Source organism: Acomys russatus, chromosome 24 (assembly GCF_903995435.1).
Source record: "Acomys russatus chromosome 24, mAcoRus1.1, whole genome shotgun sequence".
Taxonomy (NCBI): domain Eukaryota; kingdom Metazoa; phylum Chordata; class Mammalia; order Rodentia; family Muridae; genus Acomys; species Acomys russatus.
Window position 1 is genome coordinate 21,498,519 of NC_067160.1, and position 15,566 is coordinate 21,514,084.

The 15,566-nt window shown below is 39.2% G+C and overlaps 2 protein-coding genes across 3 annotated transcripts in view; one reads left to right on the top strand and one right to left on the bottom strand.

Moving 5' to 3' along the window:
• Cobll1 (cordon-bleu WH2 repeat protein like 1) overlaps window positions 1–15,566 on the top strand; it is a 155,541-nt gene that overhangs the window by 106,270 nt on the left and 33,705 nt on the right. For both annotated transcript variants that reach the window (XM_051166870.1, XM_051166871.1), the window contains exons 3-6: window positions 96–297; window positions 3,016–3,244; window positions 9,225–9,322; window positions 9,428–9,652. In XM_051166870.1, coding sequence (XP_051022827.1) covers window positions 96–297; window positions 3,016–3,244; window positions 9,225–9,322; window positions 9,428–9,652 — 754 coding nt within the window. The remainder of the gene's footprint in view (window positions 1–95; window positions 298–3,015; window positions 3,245–9,224; window positions 9,323–9,427; window positions 9,653–15,566) is intronic.
• LOC127207448 (anaphase-promoting complex subunit 15-like) lies at window positions 13,435–14,099 on the bottom strand. The gene has a single exon (XM_051166869.1). The coding sequence runs from the start codon at window positions 14,093–14,095 to the stop codon at window positions 13,751–13,753; it is 345 nt and encodes a 114-aa protein (XP_051022826.1). The 5' UTR covers window positions 14,096–14,099; the 3' UTR covers window positions 13,435–13,750.

Genomic DNA, 15,566 nt, shown 5'->3' on the forward strand with positions numbered 1-15,566 from the left:
CAAAGACAAGCAGGAGCAGAGGCGAGTTCTGAAACCAGTAAGTGTCACCATCTGTTGAGTTGGACTCTTACAAACCCCTTCTTCCTGTTCTGCAGTAAGCCGATGATGGACTTGCTTGTGTTCCTCTGTGCGAAGTACCACTTAAATCCATCAAGTCACACAATTGACTTACTCTCTGCGGAAGAGAATCCCATCAAATTTAAGCCAAACACACCAATAGGAATGCTGGAGGTAGAGAAGGTAATTTTAAAGCCTAAATCTCTGGATAAGAAAAAGCCGACACCTATAATCCCAGAGGTAAGGATACTATCACAGATTTTTATGTTCTTATGGCTGAGATACTAAGTTCTTAGTCAATGTTTATGGTTCATTGTAAATGAAATGAAACAAAAATTAGATTTCCGGTCTGGCTTTATGGAGTATGGTTTTCATGTTTTCCTAAAACACTTTGTCATCAGCTGATTATTCCTCCTTGGGTCAACTAGAATCAGGGGAACAATTTAGATATCAAATGCTCTAAAAATGAATGGATTGACTACATCAGGATCTAAGAATAATCCATGTGTTACATATTAAGTTAGGCTTTTTAAAAATCTATAATTAAATGTTTCACATTTTAATGAATATTTATTTAATAATATATTCAACTTTTATATATTTTGTATGTCAAAATACAACATTCACCCAGATCACAGTTTATCATCCTATATAATAGCTCATTTTCCTTTTTAAGTAATTTGTATGTGTGTAGTTTTTTATTCAGAGGCCAGGAGAGGACATAGAGTGCCCTTCTCAATCTGGCTTCATTCCTTTAAGGTGGGGCGTTTCTCTGGATCTGGAGCGATTGGTTTTCAGCTCTTTGGCAGCAAGCACCAGTCCCTACTTGTCTCTTGTCCACAAGATACTCAGGCTGTAGGCATTTGTGAAATGGTGCCTGGCTTGTTAGATGGATCATGATTGTGTGCAAGGAATCTTAACCCCCGAGCCATCTCTACAGATCCTTACTTTGTTTTGTTTTGTTTTTTGAGACAGGGTTTCTCTGTGTTATCTTGGCGTTCCTGCACTCGCTTTATAGACCAGGCTGGCCTTGAACTCACGACAATCCGCCTGTCTCTGCCTCCTGAGTGCCTCCACTCCTGGCAGATCCTTGCTTTTTAATATGTGAATTTGAACCAGAAACATTGGACCTGATGCTAATTTATTCAGTTGATATTCTTACCGTTAATTATTTATGTATTTGACCAAACCCAGAACCTCATACTTGCTAGGCACACATTGTACCGGTGAGCTGATGTCCATACCACTTACTTTTCTTTTCTTTTAAAATTATTCTCGTAAAATTATTGCTATAAACACAGGCACAGAAGTTTATGACTTCAGAAAATACTCCTGAGTTAAGAACATCAACCGTTTTTCACTTCGTAGATTGTATGAAACTGTGCGCTGAATCGGTAGCTCTCTTCCGTTTGACTTAAATACGTACATTCTCACATTGTCTTCATATTGCTTGGAAACATTTAATAAAAATGTTGACAAGGATTTCATGATGAAACATTGGCTTTGGTATTTAGTTGAGTGTTAATGAATATTAATCATACAGTGGTCCTGTCTTGTGTCATCTAGGTCTGAATTCACCTGCTACATGCACATGCTGTTGGTCCATATTAGAGCAACTTTGTGTAGCAAACAGATTGTCCATCTCGGGGAGCCCTCAGTTGCATACAAGGTTTTAGTTTTATGAATGAACATCATTGAGGATCTGAAAACTATGGATTTTATTTGGTGTAGCTACCTACTGCTGAATTCTGTTTATTCCATTTACATCAAAATAGGGAGACACTTGAAAGAGTGGCAATACTTTTGAAATTATTAGTATTAGGTCTAATTAAGAATAATTTGGTTAACGAGGTTGATAATAGTACAAACAGTAAACACCAATAGCAATATGTAGTAGCCACTTACTGATAACTGTGTGCCAGGCGTGATGCTTGGATCTTAGTATTTTTGATCCCATTGATTGTGTTAGAAAGACAGTAGTTTTGAAATGTTACTTTTAAAGTTGCAGCTATTGACAGGCTATTAAAAGATAAACATTCTTTAAATTAAGGACAACATAAAACAGATATTAGTATTGTGTATATTTGATACTTTCAAAATAAATACTTTACTACATAATGTAAAAATATTAGTAATACTGCATATGGGCCTCTGTTTTTGTTGACTTTGAATCCTGCTTGATATTTTACTATCAAAAATTTGAGCCAGGCGGTGGTGGCTTCCCCTTTAATCCCAGCACTCAGAAGGCAGAGCAGGCAGATCTCCGAATTCAAGGCCAGCCTGGTCCAGGGAGCAAGTTACAGGACAGCCAAGGCTACACAGAGAAACCTTGTCTTAACCACCCCTAATTAAAAAAAAAATAGATTGATAAAATCTTAATAGAAATTTTAATTTTAACTATTTTAAAAAGCGGATGGAACATGTCCTTGTGACAGAAGGATCACAAGTTCACAAGACCTACCTTGGCTATAAATTGAGTTCAAGTCCAGCCAGGAGCATTTAGTGACACCCTGTATCAATGTGAAAGTTAGAAAGAGGACCAGGGACATAGCATAGTATTAGAGTGCTTGTCTAGCATGAATAAAACCTTAAGTTCAATTCCCAGGACCATTAAAAACTCAAAACAAAACAAAACAAAAAAACCAATGTTTGTTTTTTTCTTAGAATTTGTTTTACAATGGAAATAGCATTAATGGAAAAGAGAATTTTACCCCAGAAGAAGAAAAGAATAGAAAGAACTGTTTGCTGATGAAATACAAAGCCTTGAGTAAAACACACCTCTGGGTAGCATTGCACAGCTTGTTTTAATTAGTGACCCGTGGTGTAACTAAAAAGTTAGGTTATGGTTCAGAGAACTGAGAGTCAGTTACTACAGTTACCATTCTAGGTGCCACTGTGAAATTTGATTTTAGTAATAAATAAATTATGTCATAACTGTGAATCTAACTTACATTTCAGAAAACTGTGAGAGTAGTGATCAACTTTAAGAGAACACAGAAGACCATAGTGAGAGTTAGTCCACACGCACCTCTTCACGATCTGGCTCCCATTATATGCAGCAAATGTGAGTTTGATCCATTGCATACAGTGTTGCTGAAGGATTATCAGGCTCAGGAGCCCCTCGACGTGACAAAATCCCTTAATGACCTGGGACTAAGGGAGCTATATGCCATGGATATCAGCAGAGGTAAGTGTACCCCTCCTCCCACTTCACATCTAGGTGTGTGTTTGTGTGTGTGTGTGTGTCTGTGTGTAGGTGCACCCAAGTTCATAATGCCAAGGATTTAATGGATCCTCCATATAGATAAACATCCTATTGAGAATAAGAAGAAAAAATTGAATAGAAATAACTGACCCAGATCTAGCCAATGGACAGGACATTCTCCACAGTTGAGTGGAGAGTGGGGACCGACTTTCACACAAACTCTGGGGCCCCATATTTGTCCAGGTCCCCTTAATGGGGAGGCCTGGTAGCACACAGAGGAAGGATAGCAGGCTACCAAAAAGAGACTTGATACCCTATGAGCATATACAGGGGGAGGAGGTCCCCCTCAGTCACAGTCATAGGGGAGGGGAGTAGGGGGAAAGCAGGAGGGAGAGAGGAATGGGAAGATACAAGAGATGGGATAACTATTGATATGTAATATGAATGAATTAATAAAAAAAAATAAAGAAAAAGGAAAAAAAGAAATAAATCAAATCAAGTGTATAATTTCACTTGATAACAGTTACTGAAATGGAAAGAAAAGCCAGTCTTTTGTGCTATCATCACATTTTATTTTTTTCTGTCAACCTAGGTATTATTTTGGTAGCTTTCATTTTTTTTCCCCCCTTTTTGTTTTTTTGTGAGCAGGTCTCATCAGGATGCCTAGCTTTGGCTCGAAACTCTATGCTCAAGGAATCCCCTGTCTCACCTGATTCAGTAGTTTAGGATGATGGGCTTGGGTTGCTTTGTCAAGCTTTTTTGGGTGTTATCTTAATTTCTTCTGCTTTTTGGATTTAAATAAAGTAAGTAGTTATGTGCAGGCCCATATCATTTTGTATGCAGCTTTGCTATCAAGTTTGGAAATTTTTTTTTTTTTTAAATGACAGATTGTTTCTTTAGGTCAGCATCCAAAATAAACCTCCATATGAAATGAATCGGAAATCCTTTCAATTTTTTTTTTTCAGATATCAGAGATTTTATTCAGGCAAAAAGGAGATATATTAAAATGTAGAGATCACAAATGAAGTTGATTGTTTTTTCCTGGTGCCTGGTAGACCAGGGACATGTAATTTAGTTTGGGTTTCTGTCCTTGGGGGCGGGGATGAAGGGTTTGTAGAAGAGACCGTTCATGCACACTGCACAGAGAATTTCAGACATTATTCTGAGGATGTCTATAGTGTAGTCCACTGACTGCTGTTTTGACTTAGTGATGTTTAATAGCTAACAAACATCATCGTCATCATAGTCATTTACCCTTTTTTACTCCCTCTTGCTGTAGCCCCCCCTGTAACTGCCTCCAATAAGCCATCTTTCCAAGGTAAGATACATGAATCGGTAGAAACTGTAAATTATAACATGAAATTGGGAGGATTAAAATTGAGATTCAAATCTTATTTTTTTTTTAAACATTACTAACACATCCTGTAAGAAATTCTAACTTAAAATCTTGGGGGCTTGTTTTCTTTAAAAAAACAAAAAAACAAAAAAACAAAAAACACATTATGGGTTCCCATCTTTGATTTCAGGTCCTAATTATAACAATTTGATTTCAATAGTATGGTGATGAACGATGTCATTCTAGGGCTGGAGTAATAGCGTAAATATGCAATTCTAGCACTTAATGGGGCAAGGCAAGAGGATTCCAAGTTTGGGGCAAACCTGAGCTGTATAGGGAAAAAAATCTCAGACACTAAAAAACAATACAGAAAATGATATCGTGGTGAAAGTGTGGGAAAATGGAATTTCTACTCTTATATAAGAAAGAATGGTTTTTGTAGGAGCATGCTTGGATGCGAGTGTGAGTGAATCTTTGGCAGTGCTATGGAAGGGTGCCAATTTATTCTCACTAAGCAGCTATTGGAGAGGTGATATATCAATATATGTAGATTGCCACCATTTAGTTCCTGTGAGAATTTTGTAATAACATGAAAAATTTTGTTAAAATAGCTTTAAAAGCTTATAAAGGCATTTAATACTGCATGTAAAAAAGCTTTTACATGAATTTTTGAAAGGAAATATATAAACTGTTTAATAGTGATTAGCTTTGAGTGGAAGGATTGTGAGCAAATTTTCATATTTATTTATATTATAGGATTTTTAATGAGTATGTTACTTTCATAGGGAAGATTTGATTAAAATGATTCAATAATAGAATCTGGGAGTCTTTTTTCCTCCGTTAAAAAGGGTAGGCTCAGATCACTGATTTGTATAATTATTACTACCCTGCCTAAAAGTAAAACCATATTAAAGCACATATTGCTATTTGTCAGGCTCTTCTGATTAAGCCCATGGGGGCAACTATATGTTGATTTATTCTTGGTGGCTAATACAGACTAGCCTAATGAAAGGAGTTAAAAATTCCTGTCATCCTAACATATACCTTGGCCAAGAACCAGAAAATAGGCTCTTCTATTCTGATGCCACATTGGCTGTTAGGCCAAGGCGACAAGCTTCTAGAATAAAAAAACAGCTTATATGTCTGGACTCTACTTCTGTAAATGATAAGAAATGGGAGCATGTTCTCTGCTTCTTTACAGAAACAGTGCTTGTACTTGGCTTGGTCATAACCACATCCCATGATCCTTTTAGGCTCAACTTTACAGTATTTAGTACATTTATTTCCAATGTCTGTTCTAGCCATCCCTCAATGGGATTTTTCAGAGATGTAATTGCTGAGTAGAACAGTCAGGGACTAAAGTTGTAGAGTCGAGACAGCTCGTTTTCGTGTCAGAGTCCAGCATCTCTGTCCCAACCATACATGTGTGTACCCTTTGATTTGGTGGGATGTCATCCGAAGCCTTTAGACATGATGTGCTGTGACTTTGGGTCTCTCTTCTAGAATCAGGAAGCTACAGTGCTTGTGCCAATTTCCTTAATGAAGGCAGGCCTTCACTTGTCTCAGACTTTAACATTCAGCAGTCTGTACATACTGTTTTAATTGAAGAGGGCTGACCTGGTGTGGAGGGTGATCAGATGTCAGAAGCATCGGTGTCATATTCTGGCTACATGAGTTGAATGGATCTGTGAGTTTGCAAAGTATTCAGATCTAGGACACTCAATTCCTTAAACGCAAATGCAATGCTGATTTTTGTTTTTTACATTTATCACACCACCAGCTAACATGTGCCAATGGGGGGCAAATTGCTAAAGTGAAACTTTTCTCTCTTTCTTCACAGAGGTGTTCTCAGAAATAAAGCATATGAAAAACCTGTATCCCTGAGCCTCTATGTCCTCATTGTTACTTGTTGGCTTTAGGAAGGCCCTTGTGCAGTGTGTACTGCCTGTTAATGTTTGAGCTATTGAAGTTTTCATAAGTGAAATACAGTTGTCCTTTAGTGTGTTCACTGTGACAGATCGCACTAATATATGCTTTGGTATTAACTGTCTCTCCTACTTTTCTTCCTATTGCTGTGATGAAAGACCCTGACAAAAAGCAACTTGTGAAGGAAAAGGGTTATTTGGCCTACCCATCCTGATTACAGTCAGTCATTGAGGGAGGCAGAGGCAGGACCTCAAGCCCAGGAGGAAGCTGGAGACAGGAATCTAAGCAGAGGCCATGGCTTCCTCAGCCTGCTTTTTCATAGAATCCAAGATCACCTGTCCTAGGCTTGCCCCACCAACAGGAGGCTGGGCCCTCCCACATCAATTAATAATCAAGACAGTGCCCCCACAGCTGTGCCTACAGACAATCTGATGGAGGCAGGCCTTTTTAAAACTGAGGTTCTCTCTTTTAAGATGATGGTAGCTTGTGTTAAATTGATTAAGAAACAAGCAAACAACAACAAAAACAAAAAACCAAACCCAACCGGCACACTCTTTGCTTTCCTACAGTAGTTTCTACACTGACAATTATGTTTGCTTTTAAACACTCATTTTAAATAAAAGCATTAAAGATTGTACATTTACTTCTAAGTCCTATTTAAGTTCTCTCTCAGTTTTTATGTGAAGGGCTTTGTTTCTGATATCATTGACATTGCTTTATGATTTACATAAAATTCTTACATGTCTTTGTAGAAGGCATATTTTCACAGTGTACTCTCGTCTTGTTCTACTGACAACACCAGGTCCTTTGTCTCATGGTTCACCCAATTGTCTGTCTGTTTCACCACTGGTCCCACGCACCCTGTGGGTATAACTTCTATTTACTTTTTTCCTGTCAACTGACGATACATCTAGAGACTTGACAGGTTTGGGTGAAATAATTTGTTGCAAGAATACTCGATAGGAGCCGAACTGATCCCAGCTCCTTGGGAACATAAGGCCAGGGCTGTAAGGCCACCCTGAGCTACACAGAGAAATCCCTGCTTCAGGAAAACAAACCAAAGAACACAAAACACCCTTCATAAGCAGTGCTTTGTACTTCCACTTACAGACGTATGAAAACCCGGCTAATACCAGCATTTGCTGCGTACATCTTAATGAACAACTGAAAAAGAGCTCTAGTCTTATGCAGTCTTCCTTTCAGCTGCTAGCAGCACTTTCTTTCTTAATCTTGTGTATATGAATGTGGGGGGCAGGTTGAGATGCCTGTACAGGAGTGTGTGTGCTATGATGTGCCTGTAGCAGATGTTGGTCATTATATTCCACGTCATTTGAGAAAGGATCTCTTAATGCTGTGCATGCCAAGCTTGTGGGCCGCCGCGATTCTCCTGTCTGCTTCCCATCACATGATAGGAGTGCTAGGACCTCAGATGTGTGTTTTCTCATGTCTAGCTTTATGTGGGTTCAGAGAAGATGCACTCAGTTTCTCAAGATCATGTGATATGTTTCAATATAAAATTACTTTTATGATATCAAAATTGTCCTGATCTTTGCCAGTAGAAACCACTGTAGGATGGTTCCTAAGTCCTTTGGTATAACTCCTGGTAGACTTTGGTAACTTTCACCCTGATACAACTAGTTGCTTGTGGTTCATTGCTTTATATAAAAAGTAAATCAACTACTGCAAAGCAGTCCTGGTTCCTTTCAGTGGTACTGCATTGGAAGTATGCAGGGTCACAGTGGCTTAAATGCTGGCTTGACCCTCAGTTATTGACTCCTTGATCTTGACATTAGGAAACAGGTTTTTTAAAAAGCAAAATTATACATGCAGCCTTGAAGTTTACCACTTTCTAAGTCCAATTTTAGCACTCTTAACATTTAGGGCCTGGTAATTCTGGCCCCACTAGAACTTCTAGGTTAAACAAATAGCACTTAAGAGAAACTACTTGGCCCAGTCTTCCCCCAGTGCCTGGGGGAGATTGGTTCCGAACCCTTGAGGATACCAAATCTGTGGAAACTCAAGTCCCCAAGAAAGAATTGCCTGGTGTTTGCATATAGCCTCTGCCCACCCCCAACCCCCACATACGTTAAATCATTTCAGGAGCACCAGTGACACCCAACACCTTATAAAAACTTTATAAATGGTCGTTATGATGATTTTTCCATCAGGAATGACGATAAGGAAAAAAAAATCTATACATATTCAGTACAGAGCTAGTTTTCCTCGGAGCGTTTTCCATATGCTGTTTGTTTGGATCCATTGAAGCATACTTGCAGATAGAGTGGCAGCTGTAATTATAACGGCTTGTGTTTCTTGAGAGTAAAATGCTTCATGGTTGTTTAGCTCTTCCAAAATTATAGCTGAAATAAACAAAAGGACAAGCTGCACGGGAGAAGTGTCGTGTGTCACTGTGATGTGTAGCCTGCTTACTTTGCGTTTGAAATGCTGGTAATTATACAGTGCTTAAGAAATTCAGTTCACTGTCTAGCTGTGCCTCTTGGTCCTGGCTGCGTGTCTTAGCTTCCTTAAGCCTCACTTTGTCCTGATCTAAAGTGGGGACTCTGTTCACTTGTTTCCTTGAAAGTTGGCTGTAGCTGGTAATGCTCATCACCAGAAAATCTTTTAAATGTTAGAAAAGAAACATTGGAAATGAACGTTCTGCCCGTAAACAAAAAGTAAGTTGTTTTTCATCTTTTTCAGAGTCCTGCCAAATTTCACACAACCCAGACATTGTGAAGGAGAAAGAAAACAAAGGGATTTTCAGCTTTTTCCAACGCAGTAAGAAAAAGCGGGAGCAAGTGAGCATATTCATGCAGCATTTTAAGATGCCTAACAAGAATTTTCAGATTCTTAGCAAGTATTGTGATCATAAACAGGCATTGCCTTTTGTTTTTTTCTATTAGACAGCCAGCGCTCCTGCGACCCCGCTAGTGAGCAAGCATCGTCCATCTTTTACGAGATCCAACACCATCTCCAAACCTTACATTTCCAACACACTGCCCTCGGATGCGCCCAAGAAACGGCGTGCTCCACTGCCCCCCATGCCCACCTCCCAGGGCACTGCACAAGGCCAGGAGAGACGCGCTTCGTGCGTGGTGAGATCCACCAGTGTGGATGACACTGATAAGGTGTGCTGGGTTTGTTTTGTTTTTCTGGTTTCTCTAGGGAGACATCTCTTTTTTCCTGTATCTAACTTGACTTTTTCCACATAGTCTGCTGCGAAAGAAACAGTCATTAATATGCACCCAGAATAGCTACTGACAAAGTTTGTAGAAGATGATCATGGATACGTCTGTCGTGTCTTAAATGTCAGTTTTAATACCGTCACGCTAATACGTGATAGATACATTTTTTTCCTTTTTTACTTCATCCAAGCATTGGTTGTATGAGGAATTAAATGTATGTATGTATGTATGTATGTATGTATGTATGTATTTTTAAACAATCACATGGGGCCATAAGGTCCATTCTTGGATTTCCCCTGGGTATCTTCTGAGATTCTCTAGGGAAAATCCTGGTGTCTACTTGTTCTATTAATGCTATGTTTTTGTTTTTTTAAGCACCCCTTTAAATAGACTATGTTACTGTTTCAGTCATATTGTCTATCCAGAGGGGATGTTTTCCACAGATCTTTATCTCAATTTACAAAAAGGAAAAAAATTATTTTAGTGTGTGTCGTGTGTGTGTCGTGTGTGTGTGTGTGTGTGTGTGTGTGTGTGTGTGTGTGTGTGTGTGAGAGAGAGAGAGAGAGAGAGAGAGAGAGAGAGAGAGAGAGAGAGAGAGAGAGAGATGTGGAGGTTAAAGAACAGTATGTGTGTATTCTGTCTCTCCAGTGTGTCAGTTCCAGGGATTGAACCTGGGTCATCAGGTGTGGTAGAAGGCCCTTGCCCTGTTACCAGCCAAACCACCTCCCCAGACAGCCTCAGCTTAAAATTATTTGATACTAAGTTTTCCCTGAATATATCTTTTGTGAGGACCCATTTGTCTAAAACCTTCTATACACGCATTGCTTTACTCAAATGGGGCATAAATGAGATTTAGGTAGATGTAATTGAATATAACAGGGTCTATTCTGTTTCTTATAATAACATGGAATAATTTGAATGGACTTTGAAGGTAAAATGTATTTTGACATACTTAGACATCAAGTGGTGTTCATGTATTAAAGGTGAAGGGTTTTATTCTCCATTTGGATGGTCAGCAGCTCCAATAGAGAAATGAACTCTTTAAAAACTTAGTATTTTCTTATCTACACTAATGTGTGACCATAAAAGTCTCATCTTATAAAGCAGAAGGCTGATTGCTTTTTCCACGAGAGAATCATTTGCTGACAAACTGCCAAGTTATCATTCGTTCTGTTGCTGGATGACGCTTCACAGAAAAGGCAGTCTTTGTGTTAAGTCGTAAATGTGTGTAGGAGTATAATACTTGGGTGGAAAACGCTGTTCAGATTCCAGAATGTCAAGGAGACAGTGTGCTTGGGCCTGAGAAAGAACCAGACCGAAACTAAGCAATCTAGACAGGACAACACTGGTCCCAAAGGTTTCCTTTTGTGTATACCCCCTTTACACTTCTTCATAGGAACAGTAGTAGCCTTTCAAAGATTACTTTCTAATTTAATTCCTTTAAAACGGAACTGTAACAGTGTAAAATATTATACTCTCAAATAGCTACCAAACTATTCTTTCCTTGGCATTAGGAGTCATTTCTTTTCCAACTGTCTCCATTGAAGTCATCCCAGTAGCTCTGTGTGTGTTGATTCTCCAGGGGTGTATCTAATCGCCTTTCTAATGTCTGCCTCTAAGTCTGAGCCTCGCCACCAGTGACCTCATGGAAAACTGGTCCCTTTGATTCTCACCCTCTGCTCTGGGACCACTCGGTGCCTGTGTTAAGTAATTTTTCTTTTTTAATATTGCCTTTGGCAAATGACACATCTTTATGTAATTTTCTGATTACTTTGTCTTTTGATCTGGACATCTGGGTAGTTCTTTGATGTATTGTTCAATAGGAACCAGAATTATTTGTTTTTCCCTAGAGAAGCTGAAGAACCATTTTTTTTTTTTTTTTGTTTATTCGTTACCCAAATCCTTAATGATTAAGCTAGGATTATGTTTGTCTGAATGTAGTCTACTTATACACATACATGAGCTTATGCTTTCCCAGGCATCTCAGCACTTATAATTTAGACTCATGGCCAGATTCTATGTCATTAGACACCCTTTATTTTTTAACTCTTCTTTTATCTTGATAGTCTTTAAGAAAGGACATCTTTTTTTTTTTTTTTTTTTTTTTTTAATTTGTGAATGGATCTCAGCTATAGTGGTTTTGAATAATGCCCCCTCTAAGAGTTGTGGTCAGGCTTAGACTTCACAAAGTGGCCATTGCTGTATTCGATGACCCCCTGGTCCCTCACCATGTTCCCATTGTCCTTGTTTAGATACCCACCCCTGTGCCTGTGCTTTCCTACTATGTCTCCTCATGGTGTCTTCCAGGAATAAGAAGCGCAGTTCTCTGGAAGCACACTTGTGTTTCGCTTGTCCACGTATGTTCCTTTAGCTTATTCTTAAGCCCCAACACTTATAAATATGACTTAGAAACAGAGGGCGTGTATGTGGATTTAAGCTTGGAGGTGCCACCATCTTACTCTAAGTTGGGCCTGAATGCAAAGGCTAGGATCTTTATAAGATGGTTCATACATCCTAGAGACAGAAGAGAAGGTCATATTTAGACTCAGGCCATGCTGAGTGTTCCACTGTACTGGAACACTGAAGGCCACCAGAGAATGCAGCAGGCAGGGGGAGTTCTTCTAAGAGAGCATGGCTCTCCACATGTATTGATTTTTTAGACATCTGCCTTTTAGAACCCTGTTTGAAGCCATCGTAACTTTTGATAAGATTCCTAGGAAACTGCTACCTTCATTTTGTAATTCCAGTCTTAATATTCATGCTGTTAAATTTGAGCCTGTGAATATTTACTGACTTTTCATTGTATGGGTATTGGCACATCTGTCACGCCACCCTCGTTTTTACCCGGTAGTCAAGAGCTCAAAGTCATTTTGGGGTTTGTTTTATTCCTTTTACTTCTCTTAGAGGTCAAGCCTTCATGTATCTTTATTTATAGTGTCTCCCATTCTCTCCACTCAAGTCATTTTCCAGGCAAATCCAGAATAGAGGCAGAAGAGGACAGGCTTCACTTGTCTTTGTACTGCTTGCTGTGGCCAACTGCCACATATGTATTTATTTGCCATTTCCCAGATTAGAAGCGGTACCAGTGATCAACTTTTGAGTCTCAAGTTAATCTATTGACATTATAATTTCCCTTTTAAAGCTCTATTCCTTATCAATTTCAGTGTTCTTTTCAACTCTAAGCAGGACATCTGAGTTAGCGCTGCTCATGTGAAGGCTTGCTTCTTATCCACTCAGTGTGGAATGACGCCATCTGCGTCTTCTGTGTTCCCACTACCTCACACAGCTGGTTCTTCTTCCCTGAACTGCCTAATGAAGACTGATTAAAGAGAATGCACATTGCTTTCTCCTGGTTTGTCTTGTGTGTTACGGTTTTTGTGTACCTATAGGTAGTATATTTATATGAATTATAATTGACTCTTGAACTGATATTGTTTATATTTAAGTATTCATGAAGTTCAGCAGAGCATACCTGTTTATGAATGCTTGTTACTCTTATTCTGGTTTAAAATTTAAGTAAAATACTAATTGTAATTAAGCATACTTCTACTTGAACAATTTAGTTGACATTTTAACAAACTTATTTTTAGCCATTGAAAGTAATAGCAATGAAATATGGAAACAGAACCAAAAGGAAAAATATATATGACCAAAGCTACTGTTGCTTCTGATGCAACATAAGCCACAAGGGTGCGCTGTTTCACAGAAGTACAGCATTCTTTTCTTTTCTTTTGTAAGAGTCAATCCTGTGTCTTTATTAAGAGGGTTAGAAAGGGACCACACCTGGCTACCAAGGAATGAGGTACCAGCCAGGAAGGTGGGGTGGGCTCAGGCTCCAGGGATTCAGGGGAAGACTGATGGCCTGCAAGGGCCCAAGGAGACCCTGTCCTGGCAGCAGCTGACAAAGTGCCTAAGGCAAAGCTTTAGGCACTACAGCCACAAGCTGGTTCTTCAGGTTGAGGAGCTGAGGCTGTGAATGCAAAATAGGTTGGGGTGGCTGGAATCACCCTGAGGCCACCTTGGCTTGTCTACCTAGATCATCTACTGGTCCTGATCCTGTTCGTTGCCTTCCATGTCCACCTCATTGACCTCTCCATCATCAGCTGACTTATTATAGTCATTCATCTCATCCTCATCATCTTCTGAATCCTCTTCACTGTCTTCATCATCTTTGTCATCCTCTTCCTCCTCCTCATCGTAGTGCTCTGAGGCAGGCTTGCCAGTAGGTACCAGGTTGTTGTCTTTCTCTGCAATGATGCTTTGGAGCCAGGCCTGCTGCTGCTGCTCCTGCTGCTGCAGCTCTGTCTCCTCCACACAGGGTCGGTCCAGATTAAGCCACAGTGTCTCAGTCACACGAGGGAAGAGTGAAGGGAACAAGGGGGACATGGCTCCTAAGCGAGATCCGCACGCCTCAGCTCCCGAAGGCTGGTATTAAAGGCGTACACCAGCCACCACACCCAACTCTAGCTTTTGTTCTAACTTAAATTGACCCACGCAGAAATAGGCGCTACCACTCCCTGGACCAAAGCTCCTGAGAGCTATGTGATTGGTAAACAGCGAACACCCTTAACCCAAAAGTACAGACCGAAGTAAGCATTCTAATCTTTCCATTTTTACCCCCAAAGCATCTTAAAAAGAAAATATTGAAATGGTTATATTATGTTATAAGCCTTTATTATTATTATTTTTGATACAAAAATAGCAAAGTAAGCTAAAAAGTAAATATTAGAAATTCATAAAAATATTTATAATGACCAGTGTATCATTTTAACCTTGGTTCATTTTTGTCCCCTTTTAAGTAGCCACTGGTCTTGTGATCACTTTAGTCAATGTTTGCTCTAAATGTATATAGTTTTTGAAAAAAAAAAAAAAGGTTGGCCACATCTCTTCTATAACTGGCTTTCTATATTTAATAATTTGCCTCATACTTCTAGGATAGAGATTTTGGAACATATTTGGAATTATTCACATAATTGGCTATTGATTTTCAACCTAATTTTGATAGTTGCCGTGCTTTTTCCCAAAAGTGATCCATTAAAGATCCAAGTTAGCAAAATAATCTGCCCTGACCTATGTGGAATGCTGGCGTTTTACCGGAGCTCATTTCCCTTTGTGCTATAATATCTTTTTCATTCCTTAAATTTTTCTGTACACTTTGGTATGATTTTCAGCCCCATGTCATTCTCTCTATAAAGGGAACTGTATTATATTCCATGAAAATGTTCATTTCAAGATGAAATGAACGATTGGAAAATTTCTAGCCAATTTCCTGGAACTTTTTGAACATTTTGTCAAGCAGGATTTTTTTTTCCTAGTGATTTGAAATGTCATTTGTGTTACAAGGTATATTGTCCTCAGCCTTTGTTATTGTATGCATGAACACTATATTCCTATAGGAAATGTGTGTAACCACGTGCAGTAAGATTGTCAAACACAATGACACAGATTTTGGGATTAATATTAAATGTAGAAATCTGAGTCCTACACCCCATTTTCTGTCTGTTGAGAACCAGACAGCAAAACCAGTAGGCAAAGCGGATGGCCTTGTCTCTTGATCAGTTAGCCTCTTAAGCATATTTATGTTTCAAATGGAGGTATAAGAATTTAAAAGAAATTGTTGGAAATCTTGAGTCGTAGAGTCCACAAAACTTTTGGAGAATTTTTCACTTTTGCGTATTCTGTCGAACTTTCCTGTTTAGAATCCAAGGCATACAACAGCGGCTCGCTTTTCCTCTGGCCACTAGCATGGTGTTTGACCTCCCTTGGGATGGGTCTGTGGCTAGAAGCACAGTAAAGGGATGATCTCTACCGGGCATTTCATTTGCTCCCAGTTTGCACGCCGCTACAGAAAGCATCC

Excerpts from the sequence above, each read along its gene's own strand:
- LOC127207448 (XM_051166869.1), bottom strand. The coding sequence starts at position 14,095 with ATGTCCCCCTTGTTCCCTTCACTCTTCCCTCGTGTGACTGAGACACTG.